At 40.9% G+C, this 21,750-nt stretch overlaps 1 protein-coding gene across 1 annotated transcript; it reads right to left on the reverse strand.

The window, feature by feature from the left end:
* Positions 1-556: 556 nt before the first annotated feature.
* On the reverse strand, positions 557-21,518 carry LOC145902794 (sucrase-isomaltase, intestinal-like). Its single transcript, XM_082990893.1, has 57 exons — positions 21,471-21,518; positions 21,274-21,413; positions 20,283-20,372; positions 19,841-20,054; positions 19,307-19,461; positions 18,902-19,070; positions 18,605-18,701; positions 18,089-18,327; positions 17,899-18,017; positions 17,637-17,826; positions 17,308-17,421; positions 17,157-17,241; positions 16,831-16,975; positions 16,565-16,689; positions 16,190-16,370; positions 15,743-15,862; positions 15,129-15,271; positions 14,868-14,971; positions 14,526-14,690; positions 13,960-14,112; positions 13,767-13,846; positions 13,267-13,421; positions 13,074-13,198; positions 12,619-12,767; positions 12,178-12,346; positions 11,874-12,007; positions 11,460-11,657; positions 10,905-11,199; positions 10,474-10,675; positions 10,031-10,169; positions 9,731-9,899; positions 9,233-9,349; positions 8,762-8,910; positions 8,299-8,439; positions 8,107-8,232; positions 7,803-7,944; positions 7,390-7,545; positions 7,117-7,222; positions 6,726-6,858; positions 6,312-6,414; positions 5,814-5,965; positions 5,632-5,745; positions 5,203-5,360; positions 4,834-4,953; positions 4,555-4,682; positions 4,380-4,486; positions 4,165-4,285; positions 3,704-3,823; positions 3,539-3,635; positions 3,127-3,260; positions 2,823-2,984; positions 2,144-2,260; positions 1,876-2,024; positions 1,591-1,735; positions 1,191-1,286; positions 969-1,127; positions 557-907 (listed from the first exon to the last, which is right to left on the reverse strand). Exons 1-57 carry the CDS (start codon positions 21,516-21,518, stop codon positions 680-682), a joined length of 8,091 nt encoding a protein of 2,696 aa, XP_082847019.1. The 3' UTR covers positions 557-679.
* Positions 21,519-21,750: the final 232 nt, after the last annotated feature.

A 21,750-nucleotide genomic window follows, 5' to 3' on the forward strand; every position in this document is an offset into this window, starting at 1 on the left:
CAAAGGTACAGAGTAAACACAGAAACAAGGAAACAGCGACCGATGCCTAACACAATGCGTTTCACAAAGTCATCTATTTAGCCTACAATGCAAATCAGCTTTGTTTAAGGAAGTACACAAGCCTCGTTCACTGTATGGTAACTTCACTAAACGCAGAACCGACAATCACAATGGGGCAAAGTAAGCTGCACTAAACGAAACGACCGTGTGGATATAAGCACACGACTTGCCCTGGCGATGTGTTGACCGACCGCACTCTTCCAATGACCCAAGACCAATCGTCTTATCTCTTTTCTGCATCTGCAATTTACTCCGTCGCCATTTGACATGTGAAACGGAGAAAAAGGGCTCATTCGAACAAAACGCTGACAGATTAGCGGGCGAAGCATGCATTGTCGTATTGACTTTTCGGCACCGCGCTGGTTGTTGACCAGAGTCAACACGAACGCAATAACAAAGTGGGTCCAGGTCTGCCTTAAATTTGTGCTTAAATTTTCCAGCCCAACGCAAGCATTTCTTAGTGTGCAGTTTATTCCGTGCGTGTACTTTCGCTAACACCTGCATTTGAATCAATAGCATATTACGGCGATTGCTGGGCACGCACAATTGACTGGTTGGTATGTGGTGCAGGAATAACGTGCTGTACTCAAAAGTCAGTTTTTGTACAGAATTTAAGACTCTAGATCGTCCACGAAATTGTATGTCCAACAGAAATTAACTGATTTAGCGAATTGATGGCGAGAACTTTGGTGTCGGCATTGAAATTGAAAGCAACTACATTGCCGTCAATCATCACCGAGGCAACAGCAGTCGCGTTGATCCCGTAAACAGTCACAGTGTCCAGAATCAAGTTCGACCATCCCGGTACGACGCCCGACATTTCAACCTCATTGATATTTATGGTTCCCTTGGAAACCAAACAAGATGTTAGAAAATTTTCTTACAACCCTTTAAGACATAATTCTTACAGCGTCGCAGGTGAATTCTATCAAATGGTAGTTGGCAGACATGTTTCTTGCCTCTCCGTCGTCCCAGAACAACTGCCCCTGAGCGTGGCCAGCACCGTCTAAAGCCACCAGGAGTGACAAGTTTTTTTCGCGGCTTGCAGTAGTGGTGACGTCAGGCGTCTGCAAAAAAAATTAATCAGGGCCTTCAAAATAGTCAATTTTATAAGTCTGAAAACTCCATACCTGCATGGGCAAGATGTAGCCTCCACGCACATGCAAGTTGATGTAGTCGATCGGTGCGTTAAGCGATAAAAATTTCCCTGTTGTCACTTCGGCGCCCTATAATCCGAAAATAGGCGAGCTGGTCAAAATTACGAGTGGCGAAAAACGAATTCAAATTGTTTTGACAGTTCTTTCGGGGGGTTTTAGGAGTGAAAGCAGGACTGCGAAAAACTGCATTTATATTAGCAGGGACCATCATTTTCGCTCATCCTCGCACATCATATGATGTAATTAGATATTGGCCCATTAACGCTACTTTTCGATAGTTGCACACAGTGTTCTGTTATTAACTGTTGCCAGTTCATACGGAAAATGTTCATGCATTATCAACATACAAATGCGTTTCGAATTGTTAACTGACCGTCCTGAAGTCATACCAGCGCGAGGACCCGGGGAAGTACCCCGTAACCTGCGTCACCCCTTCCTCCAGCACTGGTGTGATCAAGAAAGCTGGACCGATTATGAACTGTCGATGGATGTCCCATGTGTTGGGGTCGCTTGGAAATCTAGAAATACATCATTGCATTCGGTAAAGGTTTTTAAAGCTTTCATCCAAAGGAACAACTTTTGTCCACGTAACTGCAGTGTTTTTAATATGTTACAAGCAGATTTGCGCTAAAATCTGTGCAGAGCTGAAGTTACTTACTCGTGAACCAACGCTCTAACGAGTGTCCCTCCTTGTGTGTGAACGTCCCGGAACAGGGTGTACATGTACGGCAAGATTGAGTACCTGACCTCGAGAATATCACGAGCATTCGCGGCAAACTCAGGACCAAATGCGGTTGGATGTTGAGGCTAAACAAAGTAAATGAAGTGAAAACAATAGCGACACTATATTGAGAGCAAGGTATACTGTATCAAGGCTATATCAGGTTTGGTGTGCTACGTAAGAGCAGAGTGCAATCACTACTCACAGTCATGCCGGCGGCGTTGTGGTTTCGGCTGAAAGGATAGAATGCGCCGACCTGGGTCCAGCGCTGACACATCTCCGACGTTGCGTTGTACCAGAAACCGCAAACATCCGCCCCGATCTAAAATAACCAGCCCAGTGAGAGAAAAGGTAACATTCGTACAATAAACTGTCAAGTTTAGTTTTGCGGCATGTGAAATTTGCTAGGCAATACACTCACCAATTACGTTTGATCGTTATTTACCGTATTTTACGGACCATAAGGCGCAATGTAAATCCTTTTTTTTCCTGATAAATTGATCGTGCGCCTTATAAGCCGGTGCGCCTAATGTATGGATCAAGTAGTTTTTATTGCCTACCGGTACACTCAAAACCAGTACCGATACTATTATTATATAAATAAACCACCGTCTTACACAATAAACTACGGTAAAAGCAACTAGCAACTGTGATATTCATACTATTGTGACTTGCTTACATTTATTACGTAACAAGTTTTTGTTTAATGAGCTTTATACGGTAACCCATACTCCTTAAAATACGTTGCGTTCTATAGCCCGGTGCGCCTTATGTATGAACAAAAAACTAATCAAAGCAATTTATTGACAGTGCGCCTTATGGTCGGGTGCGCCTTATGGTCCGTAAAATACGGTAATCGTCGAAACTAGTAGTACACAACTTACATATGCAAAACCGAATAGGTTGAACTCGAACATGATGGGAATGGTCCAAGCCATTTGTCGCCACTGACTCTGGTTGTCACCTGACCAATGGCCGCTGTACTTTCCCGAACCCGCGAATGAGGAGCGCGAAAACAGAAAACTACGTTTGTCTGGAAATTGTCGCTGAAACAGTAAACACACAAAAAATAGGATTCGAATCCGAATCGATAATAAGTTATTTGGTGACTTGTAGCTATTGGGTTTTAACAAACTAATAAGGCAAAATCGCCTTAAAAAAAAAAATTTACAAAATTTTTGGACAAACCTGAAGTGTTTCGTAGGTTGCTAGCGCCATCGTGTGTCCGTACAGACTGTGCACATTGTAGTGCAACCCCCAGCTTTGCATGTTGTCCATACAAATTGTTTTGTCGTGGAGTCCCACCTCGTACCAAAGGATTCCTGTATACAGAAGACACTTGGAAACATGTTATTACATATATTTATACAAATACGTGAATTTTTTTGGTGATGTTGGTTGTAAGATTATGTGGGGCGTTACTTCGATGTTACCCTTTGTTCAATCAAACCGGAAAAAAAGATCAGAACTTAGAACAAAAACTAGTTGAATTTAATTGACTGCATACTGCCATGTGTAGTGTGTTTATACTGTCTACTATATCGCCACTGTGAACAGTCAAGAATGTTGGAAAGGTAAATATACTACAAACACAGCTTACTCGGCATATAAGCAGGTTTGTTATATTTTCCTGTGCAGTTCATAGCAGCCAACTTTGCCGCGTCATCTGGCTGGAAGTTCGCTGGTTCGTTCATATCCTGCAAACAGCCAAAGTGATGTGAATACCAACCGACCATTCAGTTCATGTTTAGTTTAGGTCTCTTACAATCCACAGAGCATCGTAATGCACGCCAGAGACATCGTAGAAGTCCTTGCACTGTTCGTACCACCAGTCAGCTGCATTGGGATGTGTGTAGTCAGGATGGTGAGTTTGTCCCGGCCATACCTGGGGCGGGATATATAGGTTTACCAAAGAAACGCATTACGTTTGTGGAAATTAAAACCATGCATACACAATTTTGCTGCACTTTTTGATAAAAGCATTGCAAACAATGACAAACATAACTTAGTTTATTGTTCTGTGTGTCGTTGTTAGTCGGTCGCAACACATCACATACCAAAGCAACATGGTCCTTACTATAATTGAAATGGTTTTGCCGACGCCAACATTATTTTATTTCTTACATCAGTTACAACAGATCAGTATATTTTCGTGCGAAGTATTTTCTTACATAAATTTTCGTTAATTAGGCATAACTCCAAATCTAAACCTATACTAGCACCAACCTCGGTGACAAGATTCTTGGTGCCGGTTGGATCTTTGACGAAAATATCGGCTGTAATTCCATCGTCGTATGCTTTGTATCCCGATTCAATCTTTATCCCAGGATCCAAAATAATAACGTATCTACACAACAAGAACATACAAAACATAAAGATATATATTTTTTGTTTTGTTTCAAAGGAATGTAAGTTAATAAGAAAGGCACAATAGATTTTACTTCATCCCGTAGGAATGCAGATCGTTCACGAACGCCGGCAAACCAGCGAACAAGACTGGATCGTATGTAAAGGATTTCTTAGCATCCATGTAGTCGATATCGCCATACTGCAAAACACAAGTTGTTAGTCCAGTTGTTGTAAAGCGTTATTGTGAATGCTTTATTAAGCCAATACCTGTATATCAAAAGGTATTTTTGCATCACGCATCTCTTTTACAACCTCCTTCACTCGGTCGAGGGAGCCGTAATCCCAGCGAGAAAGCTGGAAACCTAATCCCCAATACGGTGGCATCACAGGAAAGCCTGTATTTTACAAGAAATATTTTTAACAACTTTGGCTTCCAAACAATTTAATGTATACAAATACAAGATTTACAAAAGGAAACAAACAATCCAAAGGTGGATTTTTAGTACAAATAACAAATAAGTATTTTAAATTTTACACATTACTCACCGATAATTTTGTGGTACTCTCGAACGACTTCCTCTGGTGAATCTCCGACAAAAAGATAGAAATCCAACACACCTCCGGTGACTCGGTATGTGAGTGCAGGGGACGGTTGCAGCGTGACGTCTTTTAATGACAGCAAACATTGTTAGATTAACTTGAGACACATACCTTTAAAACACTAGTCTTGTTCTGCTAGTATATGTATATTCTTATTTTGTTGTAAAATTATCACCAGTTTGGTGTTTTGTTTTTGTGGAACGCGCAAATTATTTTCCACCCACAAGAGGTAATTTGTTTGTACCCAAGCACTCAAAAACTTTTCAAACTGTAGATTAAACGAATAGATATTACCTGAAAAGGCCGGTTACTTACCCATGGCGTTGGAATTGTGAAGATAAACTCCGTACGACTTTCCGTCATTGGTCGATTCCATTGCCATGAAGAAAGTATGATGACCGTACAGGTTCCAGTCATCAACCGGTGCCACGTCACGAGTAAATATCGCCCAGCGCCTCCAGTTCAAGTCATGTCTGAAAATATTTTGATATTTAAAGACCAGATTCGTTTTGTGACGATTTGCTCAATACCTTTCATCATAAAATTATAACCTGGCTATCTTATTGCTCATGTTGAAAGTCTTGATGCGCATAAAATAATAAAATGGTTCGTGCATGAGAAAACAACATTTACCATGGGGAACGCATGTGAAACATCGGAATATGCTGGGGCAAACAGTATTTACACAACAGGGGTTGTGATTACATTGGCCATTTTATCAATTAAATTCAATATATATCCTACCGATATCTGCGGTGGTTATGTTCGCCGAAGCCGTACACGTTCCTGCTCGCAAGGCTGGTGGAAATTTGGAGAAATTGATCGGCAAAGGAGAAGGCTCCAACCGAAGAGTCGAAACTGACCACACAAGACAAAATTACAAAATCAATGTCTAAAACAGAACACTGCGTAAAAAGTGGCCTTACATTGTCTCCGCCCCGTGTCGCACACTGATCGCAAACGGACTTTTCTGAACAGAGACGTTGTACAGGGCAGAAGAGCTGTCGGCGGCTTCGGTGTTATCAATGTTTAAAGCCCCGCTTGGTACTTCGTATCGAAAGTTGTTGGGGTCGGTGAACTGTAAACAACGTTGAGTTACGAACACCAATACATCCTGTGAGGAATTATCGGTTCACGAGTACTTTATCATCTTGTCAGCAAGGATAGCCAATGAAATGTACTTTGTTTCTTGTGCATAAGTGATGGGATGCGACTGGTGTGGATTGCACTGGTAAAGCCAGAGCTGATTTATGACATTATCAAAAATTTTGGTCAACTTTTTTCTGTTGAGTTTAGCAAAAATTGAAAACTGAAACATTTATTGTGATACACATAGTTTCAAAATTTAAAATCCCCAAGTCACATTTATCCCAAAATATATGGCGAATATTTTTTACGTAATGTCATGTGTGTTGGCAACTTACTTTAAAGTGCAAACGATTGTTGGTTTGATATTGGACGTTCAGTTGGACATCGTTAATATCACCATCATACATTGAATCCGTACCTCTTCGGTGTAACAAGTATCTTGGTAAAAAACATAAAACGAGCATAAGTAAATATAACAGTTCTCTCTATAAAACATCCCACAAAAAATATACAATTCATAAAATTAAAAAAAAAAAAATGAAAATTGTAACACTATACGCTCGTAATTGAAAATAAGTCATTTTTATATATTTAAGGTACCAATATTGGAAAAACATTTTGTTTTATCGTTATTTCGTACATATAAAGCATTACCTGAAATACCAACTAATTCCCTTGGCAAGTGGGAATATACACAGATCAAACCTATAATTAAAGCTATTTAAAAAAATATGTCAAAAGAAGCTTACTGGTTGGGAGTTGTATCATCCACCACATCATACGCTTGTACGTTGTTGCTTCCATAGAAACAAGAGGGTACGCCTGGTGAGGTTGTGGTTCGCCACGTACAACCCCGTAATTCGCAATCACCTCTGTTTGCTTCTGCAATAGTGGGAAGTTACACTTATTGTGCGCGCATTGAAGTATTATGGTCCTAAACGACTGACACAGGCGTAGTGTTAGGTAACGTTTTATGCATCTATACGTCACTAAATGAATCACAATTTGAAAGGCACGAACTAAAATAAAAAAAGTACTCTGAGGCTAATACTTGAGTTGCGTGCACGTTTTGCACAATACCAAGGTATATTTTGACAAAAAAAGACTAAAAAACAAATTCGTTTTTTAGCGGTAACTTGCCTTCGTTGAGGCTCGGCATGCAGTCGAATCGAGACCATTCGTTGTTTAATTCCCATCGAAGTGTAAATGGTTGGTTCAGTGGCAATGACAAGTTACTCATTTTCAGCTGAAAAATATTTACGTTTCAAAACCTTTCTTAACATTTAGGCCTTCTTCGCCCTGATTCCCAAGTAATATTATACCTTTCGAATGAAAAAAGTTTTGGTAAAATCACGTATGACGTCAAGTGTATACTTGTTTGAGGTTTAGGCCTAAAGTAATAAAGAAATATACCGCTTTAGTTGTTGAATCCTGTGTGAAATCAATCGAAATCATGTCAAGTTGCAATTTGGTGACTGTGTCCCTCAACCCGTACACCGTCACACTGTCCAAAATCATTCCGGCTGAATTTACGTAACCGTCGTTCACAACGCTGCTCGTAAGTTCACCCTGAGTATGCAGAATATACAAGAACAGTAAACAATCTTTATTGGATGAATAGATGTTGAAGTTAACATATTTGCCACGCCCGCTTTTGTTGACAAACCCACATTTATTCATACTTGGTAAAAACTTACTCAGGGATAATACTTGCACTTCTTAACGTACAGTAAGTCAAGTAAAGATCAGTGAGAACCACAATTGATAACCCAAGTGAAGTAAGCATTAAAAAAGAAGTTTAAATGTTCGCTGAGAAGAAATCTCACCCCTTCGCTAGTAAACATTATGTGAGTAAAAGTTTTCGTTCCGATTGTGTCAATATCCTCTCCGTCGTCCCAGAACAAGTCGCCTGATGTTGCCTTGTAATCGTCATCCAGGGCCACAATGAGACCAAACGGGTTCTGGCGACTTTGAAGGCAGTTTGTTGTGAAAATTGGAAAAGCATAGCAGTTTACACAGGTTTCAGCCAACATGGCAATGGTTTAAGCGCAAATGTTTTTTCGACCAGCTCTTATTAACCTTTTCAAAAACACGACAACAAAAACCTAATTTTATTTCGGTATTTCTGACCTTTCAAAAGTGGTCCTTGCAGGCCCCTGCGTCGGCAGGATGTATCCACCCCTGACGTGAAGGTTTATGTGATCCTTTGGCGCCGAAAGCACATGATTACCTCCTCGAACTGGAACCTCCAAACCACTAAAAGACGAACGACAATTGAGATTTTCATGCAATCAAAACTTGCGCAGACTTTGCAGCGTCCACCTGTAGTAGTCAAACCAACGCGTGTCTGGGAAATATGCCTCGACGGCTTGCTTTCCAGCTTCAAGAACGGGACTGATGAGCAGAGCGGGGCCCCACAACATCTGCCTGTCGATATCCCAAGTTAACTTGTCCTGTGCGAACCTGAAGAGCAGGGATATTATGTTACAGATGTCTTCATCTTCGACCAAATACGAAAGCGTTGTGTTTAAAGAAATACACCAAAATACATGCACAAGTGTTTGAATCTTTTTTGGTGATATAAGTAGGTCGCATAACGAAAACAAGGTGGTTATGTGTAAAAGAGCCATAATAATCTTTCAGAGAGCTAGATGTGATTTCTAGATTTAAAAAGGCGCTAGCAAACCATACAAAATATTTCATTGTATAGTGACTAAGACCTAACACGTTAATAATATCTGGGGTATTCTGATATCCAAATTGTGACGAGGTATCAGTCCCTTACTCATGGAGAAGAGGTCGCACAACGGTGGAGCCTTCAGTGTGGGCGTGGTAGAACAAAGTGTAAAGGTAGGGTAGGAGAGTGTAGCGAGTTAGGAGGACCTTTCGCACATTGGAAGCAAACTCCGGTCCCCAGGCCGCAGGATCTTGGCGCTAAAATTTAAACAAACCGGTTTAATAATTACCAATTATGAACGTATGCAGGGATAGAAGTAACAAAATCGGATCGGAACAATTAAATTTACAGGAAAAAATAAACCATTGTGTTATCGTATATTAGGTGAGATTCCTTAAAAAAGGTCATAACTACTTGGGACAAACCAGCCGTTGAATTCTGACCGTGACTGCGTGTCGGCAAGAATCATTTTACCCGAACAAATTTTACCATATGTGATAAAAGTTATTTGAAAACAAAGATTAAGTTAGGATCTACAGAAAACATCACAAAAACATGAATTTCACAAGAATAATTTACCCTAGAATCCAGCATGGCGTGATTGCGACTAAACGGGTAAAAAGCACCGAGTTGACTCCAGCGAAGACACATTTCCTCCTCCGCGTCTTCAAAGAAGCCGCAAATATCGGCACCCGTCTAGTAAACGATACTTTTGAGTTTAAACTTATGTTTTTCTCAAGAAACACAAAGAAAAGAAACAATACGAATAACGTAAACAGATTCGATGTAAATTTCCCAGGCCATTAAATACGCTCCGGTATTTTTTGTTGGTCATATTATTTCGTTCACTTATTACAGAAACCATCAGTATTACTAAACCTCAACGTTCGTTTAAAACAAAATAACAGTCCCACCACTGTTAACTTTTCGATTAAAATTAAAAATTCATTTTTATCATTTACAAATGAACTTTTGTCATGATTCAACATGCTCAGCTAAACACATTTAAGGATCACCCAAATAACCTACTGACACATATGATTTAAATATCTTTGAATGTATAAAACTTTGCCTCACGTAAGCATATCCAAACAAGCTGAATTCGAACATGCCGATGATGGAAGCTCTGAGGTGGGGCCACTTGCTCGTGTTGTCACCCAACCAGTGACCCACATATTTACCCCCACCCGGGTACGTGGATCGACTGATGACGTAACACCTTTTTCCGGTGGCATTTCGACACGCGCTGTTCAACAAGATTTTTTGGTAATATACACACGGAAGTTGTTTTCAGATATCATAACAACAGGACATAAGACCGGGTGGCATTCCAGCAAATATAAATCTTAACAGAATAAAAAAAAAAATAGTATTTACACCATGGTGGGTTCCGCCTGAGACCATCCGTACAAACTGTGGACGTTGTAATGAAGCTGGGATGACGTTCCGGTGTTGGCGTCGTATTGCTTTGCCGACATGCAGATCGTTTTATCGTACAACGTGTCGCCAGTCACCTCTAACACACACAAGACCAACTTTATTATATTTTTTTTTCAGTTTTGGTAATTTTCCAGGCTTTAGTAACAATAATATCACAATGGAAAACACTGCGTCACCGGAGTACGCCCAATTAAACGTATATGTTGACAATACGACCTAACACACGAAGCAATCTTAAAAACACTTGACTACGCCCCGGGTTAGAGCTGGTTTCAATCTAGAGTCTGGTCCTTTTGTGGACATATGGACACTGGTGATGCGTATTTTAGATTCGTGTATTGCAAAATAATCACAGAACCCTGTCACACACCAAAACTTACGTGGCATATAGGGTGGATTGTCGTATTTGTTCAACCGTGGACAGCCGTCACCGCGCAGCTGAAAACTGGCCGGTTCGTTCATATCGATCCAGAGACCATCGAACTTGAGTTTATCATTGCGGAATCGAACTACGTTGTCTCGCCACCACTCTGTCGTTTCCGGCTTGAAGAAGTCGGGAAAGGCGACGTGTGCACGGGTATCCTGCATGCGTATTTATGCTATTAATTTGCGTTGCACAGTTTGGAGTAGACAAGGTCAGATAAAAACATACTGTTGTTTGGGTAAAAAGTTCCCCAATCACGTCTGTTTAGGTTTAGCGTTTTGATGCCATAAAAGGTACATAAAACTATTACTTTTTCAAAATACAATGCTTTTTCGTTTCGAAATATTGTGCCGCAGAAATGTCTTTCAGTGCAAGAAGGCAACTCACGTAGGTGGACTCGTTGTAGAGCGTCCCGGGCACATCGGGCCACACGAGACCGTACATCACATCGCCGTTGTTGTCACGAATAAAGATGTCCGCTGTTACTCCATCTTCGTAGGGAGGATAGGTCGAGGCGGTCTCATTGGCGCTGATCGCCGGGTCCAGGATGATGACGTAACGCATGTTATACTGGTCTCTCATCTGGTCGACATAACCGCTGAGGTTAAAGTAGCGATCCTCGGAGACGGTGAAGTCCAGCTGTCGTTCCATATAGTCGATGTCGCCGTACTGCACGTCTTGCCTGAAAACCGGAAAGTGAGGAGTTTTATTGATAAAATGTTAGAACTGCTTGGCAGCCAGTGCCGGTAAACACTAAAAAACGAGCATACACGTTTTGATTGTTGCAGATGGTGTAATCATTGTAGTTTATACATTTGATTAGCTGGACATATTTTAGAGAAAATATATTCATAATGTGCTTATCGTGTACAATAATCCCATTAAAAACACTGTTTTTCACCCATGTGGCAGTTGTAAAAATAAATCCAGCACATGGCTTACGGGACGTCAAATGTTCTCATTTCTTCAACAACTTTCTGCATTTCTTCGATGCTCCCGTATCCGTACTTGCACAGTTGGAAGCCCAGAGACCAGTAAGGTGGCATCATAGGAAGACCGACTGCTTGCGAGTATTGCTGGGTTACAAGCTCTGGTGTGGGACCCAGAAACAGGTAGAAATCGAGGATTCCGCCTATTGTTCTGCATACAACATAATGGGCTAAAAATGAAATTACACTTAGGCGGTTTACATGAGGACACAATTGTCTTAGGTCTTGCGACTTGGCCAATGTGGCAGCATGCAGTTTTTGTACTATTTCACAGGCTCATTAATAGTTATAAAGTCGGACGTTCTTAGCAGATATTACTACACCTACACACATCTTTTTTTCGAATTGAAAACTCGATCCAACCCACCTGTATGTTATAGAAGGAAGGGGAGTTAGAACCACTTCCAACGGGTTACTAGTCAGGATGAGTACTCCATGAGCGTCACCGTTTTTTTCCAACGTCATGTGATAAGGATGGTATCCGTACAAGTTAGCGTCTTGCTGCAGAGCATATTGTATTTGTATAAAGTTACGCAAAGGAAACACATCTTTTTTCTGGTTACGAGATGTGTATATTTTAGCGCCAAAAGTGGATAGTTTTACAATGTTATTTTTCAACAACATTCCCAATCCCACTATTATTCTCTTTGACGCTTTACGTTAAAACCAACCTTAACCCCTTCGTCGCGAGCATGGAGTGCTTGGTTGTTCCAATAGAAGTCATTCGGGTAATTTGCGTGTTCGAATTCTCCCAAGCCGTATAAGTAAGAGCTCGATGCCTTTGTGGAGATTTGTAGAAATTGATCTTCGAAAATAAGCGCGCCGACAGACGTATCCATGCTGTAAAACATTCTTGTTTAGTTAATTTTGAGCCAATTGTAAACTTTTGCAGTAGTATACCGAAGATTTTATCATCAAACGCAAAATACACGATTACAGATCACGTGGTAATGGCAAGTTGACATATATAGGTTCTAGTCTGACAAGATTCTTCTACGACCAATCTATTGGCGTACATAATCTCGATTGGTATTCCCTTTATACGTTAAAAAAATAATCGCCATTTCTACTCAATAATAATAATAATATCCCACAACTGGCGCACAACTTACATAACTTCTCGGGTTGCTCGTCGGACCACTTTGAATCCGAAGGGCTCGTCTTGGTAGATGACTTCAAACAAGGGATCGACAACTGGTGATGATTTTACTCCTTCGATTTGCATGGGAACTTCGTACCTCACATTCGCCGAGTCAGATATCTAAGGAACGCAATTTTGAGACAGGACTGTTACATTTGTGCATGTTGCAAATTTAATTATGTGTTTTAAAAGACTAAACAAAGTAAAAAAATGTTTAGGCGACCACGAGGTTTGCAGAAAAGGTAAAGTGCAATGGGCTGTGAAGAGGAACTCCTCATTTCACGAACGTAATAAATTAAATTTAAAAAAAAATTGTTTACATTTTGCCGATAACCCGCTAAAATGCGATAAAAGCAAAAGTACTACAATACACAGTTTTGTATATTAGTGTTTCGAATAACCACCATCGGTAGGAAACGTTCTTACTTTAATTCTAAGCTGGTGTTCAGAGTACGTCACGACGTCCACCCTCAAACGTTGCACAGGGTTGTTAAACATTGTTGGCTTTCCGTTCATTTTCTCAAGAAACAAATATTCCGATACTGGCAAAGCTGAAAAAACAGTATTGCATATTGAGCACTTTAAACAAACGATTTACTAACATCAGATGGTGACTTACTATCGTTGAAGGTAGGGGCTGTATCCTTCTTATACATGCCGTAGTTGTCGGGAAAATAACACCACGGGACGTTTGGAACCGACGTTGGGCCCCATAAACACTGGCGGTTCGTGCAACTGGTGATAGTGGCCCCTTCGTCAGGATGGCAATCGAAACTACAATGCAGTTCAAAATAAACAGTTTGTAGTTTTTAGGAATTCTTAGTAACTTTTTTGCGCAAGAGGTCATTTGGCAGCGAATTTCGCATCATAGCGGCATAATTTTGGGTTTAAAATTCTTTAGATTTTCAGAGATTGCCAGATCGTAATGGTGGTGCGGAATACATAAAAACAAGATTTTTTTAAACCCAATTGCAAGGTTCTTCTTAAAGTGAAGGCCTCCGTGCATTATCACATTTACGTATATATAACCTTGCTTTTCGGTTCGGAACGATAACAAAGTATTTTAGCCTGTAGTTTTGTATTTGTACTTGCACTTATAAAAATTGTCCAGCATCTTACCGGTCAACATATTCGTTGCTATCCCATACCACTGTCCAAGAAGTTGTAAGACTCAGACTTAAATTTTCAATAGTGAGCATCTAAATGTATAATATTGTTATAGATATCCAACAAAATGGATTAGACCTTTTAGGTCGAAACGGTGGCCATCTGTCTGCAGCTCATACACAAATGGATTAGGTTTCGCTCATACCTTCGTCGAAGCATCAAAGGTGTAGGTATCGTGTTGGACGTTGTCAACCAGCACTTTGACAACGTGGTCGCTGTTTACTCCCATTACTTGTATGTTATCAAATATCTGACCGCCGTTATAACCGGCGTGGTTTACGGTCATCGTTATGCTGTCCTGTGTGTTCACAAAAAATTTCCGAGATGAGAATGCACCGATTGCACGCGTTTAAACTACAACTCGTAATATTATATTATACACGTATACAAAGTGGTGGACGATCTTATGTCCTGTGTGACAAACATATCTTCATCACTTTCATGAAATTACTTACCGCTACAATCAGGCTGAAAGTTGCATTTGAAAATTTGATAAGGCGATTTTAATGAAATCCTAAACTTAAATGCAAAAATAATAACAACTACAAAAAAGTATAGTGTAGTCTAACGTGAATGTATAAAGCAATGCAACTGCTAACAAACGTGTGGCTGGAAAAAGAACAAAAACACGTATTGTTTTACATTATCCAACAAACCCATCGCCTGCAACATTCCGTTGCTGTATCATAGTTACCGCAAATATCCTCTAACCTTCGTTCCTGTGAAGCTCGTCAAGACGTACTGGCCAACATCGATAGTTTCTATGCTGTTTCCGTCATCCCAGAACAAATGTCCCGTTCCTTCGTTATTGTCGTCCATCGCGTAAATCAAACCCATTCCGTTGTTGCGTTGCAGGTCCGTTGTCCTAGCAGGATGCTGGAAGTGGAATTACGGTAAACATACTGCGTAGGTGTACCCCAAGCTACGGTGTCACCCATTTTGTTCAAAAAAGCTGTGATTTAAGCTGAACAATAGGGGAATAGGAGCTTCTATCGTGTGAGGACGATCTTCAGGTTACCATGTAAAGCAGAGGTATTGAATAGGGAGACTAACCTGAGTGGGAATAATTGAACCACCTCGTACATGGATGGGCATGTGGTCGTAGGGAGCACTGAAACTGGCCCAAGTCTTCCTGGCTCCTCTACCGACCTCCGCACCTGCACAGAACGAATCACTGCAGGACGAAAACTTAAAAATAACCATTAACCTAAGTAGTCTAGCCGAATATCAGGTAAAACGTCGGTGAATAAAACGTTTCATTTTGCCACAATAACAGAACAATTAAAATACTTAAAAATGAGTCCGCTTTTCTACCTGTGTAATAATCGAACCACCGAGCGTCGGGAACGTAGCCTGTCACCGAATCAACTCCTTCGTACAGAGCAGGAGTGACGAGGACGCCAGACCCGAGAAGGAATTGCTCTTGGATGGTGTACGTTTCAAGGTCATCCGCAAACCTGATAACAAGCATTGGTAAGATGACCAACATCCAGCCGTACAGATGTGACACTTTAAATTATGCGAAACCGAAAATATCCAAGGCTGGAAAGGAATGCGATTTATGCTGCTGCATTTTACCAATTTTAACATTGTGATCCTTTTCTTACAAAAAGCGGTTGGTAAAAAATGGACACGGCCTCGTTTAACATTGTTTGAGCCCAAACATAGTTAAAATAAGTACGTCTGTGGCTGAAACAGCTATAAAGTGCCAAATGATAGAGACGGCCAGTGACAAATAAGAACAAATTTTAGAAATAGGGCCGCTGGTATTTTCCAGGACGTCGACCTTCAAAATTAAGATTACCATGAATGTAACACAGGTCATGATTGGGGTTATGTAACCGGCCGTAAATTCTCCGCCAACAGGCCGCGGTTAACCAGTTGCTTTTTCAACAACAAACACCAGTTTACGATCTGAACAAACTTACTCTGCCATTAGAGAGCGCAGTACCGTGTTCCCTGTTGTGTGCGCATCATAAAATAGGGTGTAAAAGTGGGGGAGCAGCCGGTAACGGACTTCGAGAATCTTCCTTGTAGCCGCCACAAATCTGCAATGTTCAAAGCATTTCGGTGCATGCAAGTCCCAAACGTGCATGTTTCTACGGGTTGTACTATATAATAGAAAATTGGCCGCATGTCAATTAGGTAATTCATAAAACATTTATTTATCAGTATATTTGAAATTTTCTAAATATATCCATCGGCCAAATCGTTTGGTAGTTTTCAGGTATATGAAAAGATTCACATTTTGTCATTATATTTTTTAAGATGCCATCATAAAAGAAAGACCTTTCAATAACACAATGATATCTTACATAACAGAAACACAAACTCATTTTTGAAAACATGGTTTCTATAGAAGGAAATTCACTCACTGAGGACCAAAAAATGCTGGATCCTGGTCCCTAAAGTTCAAACCGTTGTGGTTCCTGCCGAACGGGTAAAACGCTCCCAGCTGCATCCATCTCATACATAACTCGTCAGTCGTGTCTTGGAAAAATCCGCAAATGTCAGCGCCAATGTACGGGATCCCGAACAGATTAAATTCCAGCATGCCTGAATATCTCAAGAGGGTTAGGATCAATTTATAGCCGCTTTTTTGTCAATTGTATGTTCATGAGTTCAAAATCGTGAAACCTTTATATTTAGACGCTATAATGATTGTTATTATTTTTATTTTGCACCAGAATAAAACACATTTATGACCAAAAAACATCATGTAATTATCAGTTGCGCTTCGAATCAGTTACCGATAATAGAAGCCCTCAAGTGTTCCCAAAGACTTGCGTTGTCGCCCAACCAGTGACCAACATACTTCCCACTGCCGGGGTAAGTTGATCGAGAAATAACCATGCATCTTTCACCAGTCGATTTTCTGCAAGGAAGAGAGACATGTTGAATCACTGGACATGGCACCGTTGATTAACTATTTGTGGTTGGAAAAAAATGTTGACAAGATTTTTTTGTGAAAGCATTTTTTGGGGGTGTTGTGTTTGGCAATGATTCTTGTTCACACCTGCAAGCTTCGAGCGTTGGGAGAGATTGACTCCAACCGTACAAGCTGTGCATGTTGTAATGCTTCACGTCGGCTCCCGTGGCAGGGTTATGCTGAAGATGCGACATGCAGGTTGTTTTGTCGTAAATTGTCGGACCAAGTATGTCTAAAAATACAAAGGGCTGTTGAGGACCTATTAACTAGTACTGTATGTACAGGGCAGACACTGTTCCGGAAACGTATACAAATAAAAGTTAAACAATATGGTTCATAAATTTTATTGATTTATGATGTATATAATTTTACAGTTTGATTGAAACCTCGTGTTCTCGAGCTATGATACTTACGTGGATGGTAAGGTGGATTATCATACACCTCGTCTGGGCATCCATTCACAGAGCCGTGCACAAAGCTTGCCGGTTCGTTCATATCCTACACAACACATAGCGTCAGTTGTTTGATCGTAATATACAAGGTCGGTTGCATGTAGCCACTTACGATCCACAATCCATCGAACTCGATTCTCTTGTAAAATTCTACTGTGAGGTTGGTCCACCATTCAGAGGTTCGATTCAGCGAAAAGTCAGGAAAGGCGGCGTAAGCGCGATAATTCTAAGAACATACATTACTATAGATTGCAACTCCATGTATGAACGTAAAAGCTTTAGAAGTGTTCGTTCGCTTGAAGTGTGAATACGGTTAAAATGGCAACGTTATAGTTATTTAAAGATATCGGTTACCTTTGTTACTACAAAAAATAATTGTTGTACTAAAAATACAATCCGTTTATCTTGTTTGCTATACTATGACGTAAGTATCACAAATACCTCCGTCTGGTAGTCCCAATCCAGTGACGTATTCACGTATATGCCTGGGTAGTCGGGCCACACTTTTCCGTACGCGGTTTCGTTATTTGGCGTCCTGATGAAGACGTTGTTTTCTTTGCCTAGGTCGAAGGGCGGATACGTCCCGGCCGTTTCGTTGCCGCTAATCGCGGGGTCAAGAATAATAATGTATCTGCACACAAAGGAGAAATGCGTATTAAGGTGTTTAGCTATAATTGGTTGACTTCGGAAAAATTTAACTTACCTCATGCTGTGCGTGGATTTGAGATCACGCACGAAGTCCTCCAAGCCGTTGTAGGTTGTTTGGTTGATTGTAAAGTCAAGCTGTCGGTCCATGTAATCGATGTCGGAGTACTGGACGTCCTAAAAATATACAAAAATCAAAATTTAATTTCCAACCATCAACCAACGCCCGAACCATAAACTTCACTCACATATGGGTAATCAGCTGCTAGATTTCGATCAACCACCTTTTTTAGCTTATCCAGACTTCCGTAACCGTAGCGACTAAGCTGGAAGCCAAGCGCCCAGTACGGGGGCATATAGGGGCGACCTATAGTGGCCGTGTACTGCTGCACGACTTGCTCCGGGGTAGGACCGAGAAAAATGTAGATATCCAGCAAGCCACCGATTGTTCTGTAGGTCAGGGCGGGCGTGGGTTGCAGCGTGACATCTACAAAAATGTATTTCTCAGTTGTCTGTTGGGTTCAAACGTTTCTCAGTGCTGGTTAATTGCAGGAAATATAACAAAGATGAAACATTGTGAGTAAGACAACTCAAATCCGGAAGTAGAACTTTTTGTCTCGAAATGACCATCTATTGAAATCTGATCTATCTTCAAAAACATGTGGGTTTTTTATTTATGTCATTTCGGACGAAGCTATTTGGTTTAAAGTTCCGAACCCTGATGGGGAAAAAATGTGTGACCAACATAATAAAAGAAGCTGCACCTTGAGCGTTGCTATTGAGGAAAAAAACTCCATGTGCGTTTCCATCCCCCTCCATGTTCATGTAAAATGGGTGAACACCGTACAGGTTTGAGTTGGGCTGACCAAGAAAATGAACTCAGGTAAGGTTTTTTTGTACAACAGATAGACTGCTGTGATCAAGGACGAATAAACTGGACTTTATAGTATATATAGGCCTTGGTACGAGCATGTACGTGAATCGAACAGTTTTGTCATCAACAGTGGCATAAAACTTAAATGCAGAAAACTACTATTTTGCAAATATGTCGTTAAACCTACCCCCACTCCCTGGTCCCTTGAAAACATCCCGTACGACTTCCAGTTCATGTCGTGCTTCCATGTTTCGTGCATGTGCTCACCGAAACCGTAAATATACTCAGAAGGCAGACGGGTGGAAATTTCAATGAACTGATCAGCAAAAGACATCCTTCCCACAGATGTGTCAAAGCTGCCGACGAGTCAACAGATTAAATATAGCCCGCCGTACGCAAGTCATAAATTCACGCCGTAAATGCATTTGACGTTTGCTGTGTACTAAACCATTGCATGTTATTAATGCAATAAATGTCGGAAACGTGTAACAAATCGGGGAGTTGGTGGGTAGGGCAACGTACAAACTATTTTTAAACATTTGATAGGTCGAACAACACCCACAAGCTATAATTAAGTGTTACGCTTGCTTACAGAACTTTATAAGTGTCTTTGCGGACAATCTGGAACGCGAAGAGGCCTCCAGGGGCGTGATGAAATTGGACATTGTAAAGTGCATCCGACTCTGCCACACCATCCGAAGTTTCGTGAGTCCACGGAACTTCAAACCGTTCAGTTTCGGGAGCAATCTAAAACAAAACGAAGTGTTCGTTTTAAGTTTATTTTTTAATTCACGTCGACCAAGCATCCAGCACTTGCAGTATAGGGCAGTGATATAGTAGTTATACGACGTAAGTCACGAAAGTAGGTTTGAAGAGACACAAACCTAACAATGTAGCGATACCGGACCTATATCTAAAAAATTCGTAAAAGATACACGTCGCTTTGTGACAAGGTTTACGTAATTAGGAATGAACATATTAATGATGCTTATTGGTCTTGTGCTAATAAGCAACACGTTCATATCCAGCTTTTATCACATTAAAGGAAAAAGAGTGCGACATAGTTTTAATCGTAAACGCAACGTTTTATAATAAAGCTATAAGCTTAGCAATAAAAATTCCTTACCTGTATGCGGACCTTCTCCTTGGTGACCCTCGTAATTTGGACAGTTAAATTGTCGAACTCCGTCCCGTAAGGAGACGAGGCGGCTTTGTTGTGAACAAGATTTACTGTGTAGACGTTGCCAGTCTGATTTATTTTCCCGCTGGAGTATCCGTATCCTTGGCCATAAAAACACTGCGGGGCATTGGGATTGGACACGGGCTCGGCCCAAACACACCTGGTTAACAAAGTGACGATTGTGTAGCAGACAAAGGCACGTTTCGCTATAACAAGATGTTTCATGGATGGAAAACAAACAAATTTTAAAATTTACTTGTCAATGAAAAACATCTGAAAGCAATTTGTACACATTCGAACGTACGAAAACGCCTGAACATGGTTAGCTGCGTAGTATGTATTGCCATATAAGTCACAATGTCAAAATCTACGAAAGTTAAAAAGCTACCCCCTATTTTGACAGGCCTCCTGCGTTACTTCCCCGTCCGGAATGCAGTTGAAACGATCATTGTCAGGTACTGGGTCAGCCGTATTTTCGCTAATTTGACGATTCGGAACTGGAAAAAAATGCATTGAAATCAAAGTCACGTGTAGGCCGAAAGTATTAAAATATGTGTGAGATGCTTCCCAGGCGTGATCTGTAAGTTGAAGTGATGCTTCACATTGGCCTGGCATACATTCTGACATGCGTCTATTGAGACACAAACCATGCCACCAAACTGTTGTTAAGAAATTTTAAAGGCCAAAATACTTTTTACACGTTATGCGACATGACAGGTTTTATCAGTAAACTAGACCACGCAGTGCTTTTCAACTTTTTCGAGGACGGTCTGCAATTTTTCTGGCACGGAGTTTCATCCGAACAACACAGCCAAACGTATTAAATGGTTTAGATTTAAAATTTAGAGACCTCAACATGTAGGTTATGTCACGAATACTAACTGACAGGTAACACTATATAGGATAGAATATGTCCTTTTTGCCACGGATATTATTCTTTCATATCTGTGGCAATTTGAGAGTAAATTTCACTCGGCGAACGCCATGTTAATGTCTTTAATTTTAGTGAATATTGCACAAGCAAAAAAAACATGGCGAGGGCCTGTATGAAAGTCGCACGTTCCCTCAGTAGACTTAAAACAAGCTTTATGTGGCCTGGTTGCGTTAAATAACGCTACGGGCAACACTGATAAGCGAGTCAAAAACAGTTCCTGAACTAAAAAGATTATTTATCACACAATTGTCATCCGCACCATGTTATCCATCCACATAAAATATTTTTACATCCGCAACAGCGCGGATGGCCCCACATATTGGAAAGCCCTGAACTAAACAAAAGTCAAAGAGCATAATACATCCTTAGACATATGAAACATGATGTTTTGATTATTGTAGCTAACGCAAAGGTATTCTTATAGACGTGGGCCTAAGGGTTTGACTCACCTATTACTTCGTAGTAGATGGGCAACACTATGATCAGCACAAGTATACCCACGCCAGCAGTTGCGGCCGCTATTTTAAGGAAAGTTCTGCTTGTATCTTTTTGTTCCTTCATGGACGCCACAGGCTGTCGATCATCCTAAAGCACAATAGGAACTTTGCGGAAACCAAATAAACATTGAAAGAGCAAACTCACCTCCACTTGCAGCTCCAACTGAGGCTCGGAAGATGCTAAAGCAGCCATTGTAATGGACAGTAGCTTGCAACGCCTTAGTTCGGAAAATTACAGTAGAGTCTCCTAGCAGTCGAGCACTCCTTTCACCCGCAGTATACGCAAGCGCGTGTGAGACGGGCAATGTTCACGCTGGCTTGCATTGGAAATGATTAACCGACGCGCATGCGACCCACGGCAAAGACAAATCACACTGGTCCTCGCAGTCCTGTGTTTGCCGATGTCCCGATTGAAACAAACAACT

Source organism: Ascidia mentula, chromosome 5 (genome assembly GCF_947561715.1).
Source record: "Ascidia mentula chromosome 5, kaAscMent1.1, whole genome shotgun sequence".
NCBI classification, from domain to species: Eukaryota; Metazoa; Chordata; class Ascidiacea; order Phlebobranchia; family Ascidiidae; genus Ascidia; species Ascidia mentula.